Genomic DNA, 4,905 nt, shown 5'->3' with positions numbered 1-4,905 from the left:
TTATCTTCCCTCCCCCCTCCCCCACCCACTACTTTTTCCGATATGGGATTCGTTCCATTTGCTATGCCGCTACGAGGCTAATCTCGTGATTCGTGCTCGGCCCACCGATTGATCTCCACCATCATTTTTTTTCTTTCTTTCCTTCCTTCTTTCTTTCTTTCTTTCTTTCTTTCTTCGTATTTTCTTCTTTTACTACTTTTTTTTATTTTTTTTTTATTTTTCTCTTTCTCTCTCTCTCTCTTATTTTTTTTTCTCTCTTTTGCTTCTCTTTACCATAGAAAGATCATCTCACAAAATTTATGCGTCTAGTCCAACAACCCACTCTTCCACGAGCTTTTCATTATTCTCCAATCGATTTTCTCTTTCTCTCTTTCTCTCTTTCTCTTTCTATATACACTATTTTTCTATCTTTTAACATTCTGTATATATCTATTAACACGTATAGATAACACTTTCTCTTTCTCTCTTTCTCTCTTTCTCTTTCTATCTACACTATTTTTCTATCTTTTAACATTCTGTATATATCTATTAACACGTATAGAGTTATTTCGTTTCGTTGTTTGTCAACAGTCGCGTGTACAATTGATAAATGGAATAATTGGAAATTGTTATTTTTTTTTTCTTTTTTTTTTGTTTTAATTAATTATTGTTAAATTTTGAAATAATGAAATTTTCTCTATATACGCGTATAATTATTTTATTTCATTTTATTCGTTAATTCGTAACTTCTCATACTTTTTATGAACAAATTTTTAATAATAATAATAATAACTATATATATATATATATAGTTGGAAAGTTTTTTTTCGATCTGTTGACGAAATCTTTATCGAAGTATGATGATTTTAAGAAAAATATTTAATTTAACGATGATAGAGTGAGATACGATAGAGAATATATTGTTTGATGGGATGGATGAAAGGTAATTTGAATAGGGGAAAATAAATTGCAATTCGAAGAACAGAGAATATTTGAAATTAAAAAGTTTATTAACTTACTTACCCTTTCCACCAATTGGGGGGGGGGGATGTTGACTCGAAACAAGCTTAGTTTAACCATAGATGAACAATGTTCAATAAAAGTTATGAGAAAATTCAGAATATTTCTATTACGTTGAAGAGATTTATCGGTTTTCTAACACAAATTATTCGCTTTATTTTTAGTTTTTCTAGTTAGAATACTGAATACAGATTTATCAATTTCGCTTAAACTGCCTGGTTTTCACCGAGTGTGGATAAGTTTTAATATTGCAAACTTTCGATTGGGGTGGGTGCGGGGGAGAGGGGAAGGAAACATTAAGAAACGAAGAAAATAAAGTTAACGTATGCATTCGCGCATAGATTTTTTTGTTTTATTTAATAACATTATTAACAAATTCAGACAAGTCAATTGATTTCTTTTCAATTATAAAATCGACGTTCCAACTTAACATTATTACAATTTTGCAAAATGGTAAAAAGTTGGCATATTTTTTGTTGTTGCAAATGACAATCATATATAATTTATTTGCAAAAATTTTGTCGACATGGAAAATCAAAATCGTTATTTGTTTTTTTTCTCCATTAACAATTAAGATCCGTCAAAATGTCGTTCATTTATTCCATATATCCGCCATTGATTTGTTATATTTATTTGACAAAATTGAACAATGTTTCTACGTATAATATGGTAAAATAATTTTGATCAGGTAACGTGTACCACAAGGGAAAAATTGCATAAAAAATTGTGTCATCGATATATGTGATCTATTATATTATTTAAGGTTAATTAGGTGGTCTCTTAATATGTTTGATATCTATTGAATATTAAATCTAAAAGGAAGAAACTTAGAATGGCGTAGGATCGGAGTGGGTGGGTGGTAGGTTGGAAGGGGAGGGGGAGATACTGACAAAGTGGGCTTCGTGCCAAGAAAATCGATAGTTCGAATCCACACGTTAACTTGGCACGCTATGGAGTTTTAATGGACGACAGCTCGTTAGGTAAATTAACGGTCGTGCTTCTTATTCGATAGACTATAGTTATCTCTACGACGTATGAAAACAATAATTCTACTAGTAAGTTTTCACGACGAAACTTTTCTCAATCCCTCTTTTTCTCGGATTATTATATACAAATAATTATAATAGAAATAAATAAAGCTGAAAAAAACATTTTTATTCGGTAGGTGTTTTTTTGTTTGTTTGTTAATAGAATTTCATCTCTAAATAAATATACGCACACAAAAATGTATATTTTATATATTTATTTGTTAATATATTTATTAATTTATTCAGTATTTTCTCTCGTCCAAAATTATAATTCTTGATGATAAAGGTTCATAAATATAAATAAACTAAGTTGCTTAGTTAAATTAAGTTCTACTTCTTTTCATGTCCAAGTTCCCTATGAACCTTTATCATCAATATTTATTAATGTTATACAGTTATAATATTTATTATGTTATACATTTATTTTTTTTTTCAATAGAAAATATTACAAATCATTATGAAAAAAATAAAGTATTTTTAAATTTTATAAACATATGAAAAAAGAACTCGAGAAACAATTGTTCTTTATTCTTTTATATCCTAAGGGCCTGTAAGTATAGTACTTTCATAGTATTTACATGTGTGTGTGTGTGTATGTACGTGTATGAGCTATGAGAGGTACTAAGGGAACTTTTCGAGTTAGGTGGCCGTGACGACACAAGTTCTTTTGGGTATAAAACAAACAAACAATTCCCTTTCTTTTTTTGTCCTTTGTCAAAGGAGCTCAGATCAAAACCCGAATAGAGATCGAACTCGCGTTATCGAAATATGCATGAGAATGGGGAAAAGAATTGATAAAAAGTTGAAGAAGTAGTATAAAGGACAATGATAAAAGGGAAAGAAAAAAAAAACAAAAAGAACTCGAGTACTCGAAAAGGGAATAAAGAAGGGCCAATCCTCTCGTGAGTACATATATATATATATATATATATAGTGAAATACGAATGGTTATTACAAAATAAATTGACAGATAATACTTTGATGTTTGATAAAATTAAGTTTAATTAATATTATGTGTTTATTATAAAAATCATTTCTTTAAAGAATGATCAATGTTTAAATGATTAATTATATTGATTCGCAAATATTACGAATATTATTATTAATAATTAATTTCGAGAGATGGGAAGGAGGAGAAAGTATCAAAAATTTATACAAAAATAAAGGAAAAGTAAAATACAAACCATGTATAATATCTGACATTTTTATTTATTCATTTTCAACAGATGTTTCGTGGGATTTGGATACGATGGCCATTGCTATCAACATTTTTATTGGGCTCCAATATATTATTGGTAGTTGCCCAATGCGGATCGTCTATACAAGATAGACAAGAAAGGCAGGATAGGCAAGACAAATTAGCATTGTATAAGATCACTCTGAGAACTTATTGGTCGAGAGCACGATTTCCACGACATTATCCTGAATGGAAGCCACCGGCACAATTCGGCAAACTTATTGGTAAGTTTTAATAATGATATTTTTATCATTCGTATAATATAATTTAATACGCGTAGTATTTTACATAATATAATATAAACAATATATATGAAGATAATAATGAAACATTTTTGGTATGCACGTTAAATTCGCATAAGATCAATTTCAATCCAAAACAATATTTTCCAACTATTCACCCAGCACTTTTCACAATTTGGGAAAATCAAATTGTTTCCCTTCCCCATCCCCCTAATGCACACTTTAGTTTTGTATATTATCGTTAATAAGTATTATCCATTAATTTATTAACGTATTTATTGATATTATTATTATTAGTAAAAGACTAGTAAATATGGTTCAGTAATAGGTTTATTAATCTATGGTGAAATTTTGGGGGGTTGAAACCGAACGATGAGGTACCGACATAAAGCGCTGCTTTAATTGTGCAATATTGTCAACGGTGTTGTATACTGTTGTATATAGAACGTTGGAAACACAAGCGTTATATTGTACACAACGACCAAGAAGACACTGTTATATTCATGACTAGCACCATCACCCCACCATCATTAAAACAGTGTGTATGCCGCGGGGGTGGGAGGGGGAGGGGTGATAGATCATTTTGGACGTTTATTAAAATGCTCTTCGGTTAAATGTCAAGAGACAATCGTAATACGACTCTACTGTTTTATATGATACGAATTTTTATTAATAATATCGTTCACTTGTTAACAATTTTTTTTATTATTGTTTATTGGGTGGGGTGGGGTGGGGAGGGGAGGTAAAGCATATTTGATTTTTTTTTGGTATTTATTGTAACCATTGTAACGTTTTATATTCGATATTTGTATATTAGTCGAATTATATTATTTTGTAGAATTGTAATAAGATGATAAAAAAAAAAAAATAGAATACATAGGTAAATATTTCTTATAGTTTTTTTTTTTTTCAGCGAAGAAAATAGTAAGAAATATCGATCTAAAGAATTTAGAGCTTGGGGGTTTAGTATACCGAACACTTAGATAAACCATAAATCGATATGAATGGTTGGACCGTGCTGTTATTTATGTTTTCTACGAGAGCGAGAATAGCTTTCGTCTTTAGTATCTCTATGTATATGTAGATGTGCATATATACATATACATACATACATATATATATATATTTTTACTCAGTGCAACTTATTTATGGCGAGGGCAAATTTACAATTTCAATCCTTGATCAATACGATATAAAGTCTAGAATTTTGAATGCTTTACTTGTATGCGAAACACGTGTATTATATATATGTATCCTTTAATACACGTGTCATCATAAATTTCATTATTTTTATATATAAACAACTTTATTCGTGTATATTTTTACACGTGTTTAAATTAAAATATATATCAAACGATATGATTTCTTTTTACGATAGCAAAAACATATTATTATAATT

At 29.2% G+C, this 4,905-nt stretch overlaps 1 protein-coding gene across 4 annotated transcripts in view; it reads left to right on the top strand.

Annotated features, from left to right (window-relative positions):
* LOC106793369 overlaps window positions 1-4,905 on the top strand; it is a 186,646-nt gene that overhangs the window by 7,489 nt on the left and 174,252 nt on the right. For all 4 annotated transcript variants that reach the window (XM_014760245.1, XM_014760244.1, XM_014760241.1 and 1 more), the window contains exon 3: window positions 3,254-3,488. In XM_014760245.1, the coding sequence (XP_014615731.1) occupies window positions 3,254-3,488 (235 nt within the window). The remainder of the gene's footprint in view (window positions 1-3,253; window positions 3,489-4,905) is intronic.

This window comes from Polistes canadensis, unplaced genomic scaffold (assembly GCF_001313835.1).
Source record: "Polistes canadensis isolate GaletaPanama2010 unplaced genomic scaffold, ASM131383v1 scaffold_13, whole genome shotgun sequence".
In the NCBI taxonomy this organism is placed as follows: Eukaryota; Metazoa; Arthropoda; class Insecta; order Hymenoptera; family Vespidae; genus Polistes; species Polistes canadensis.
The sequence above is the reverse complement of the archived record's forward strand: the minus strand, read 5'-3'. Positions and strand labels throughout refer to the sequence as shown.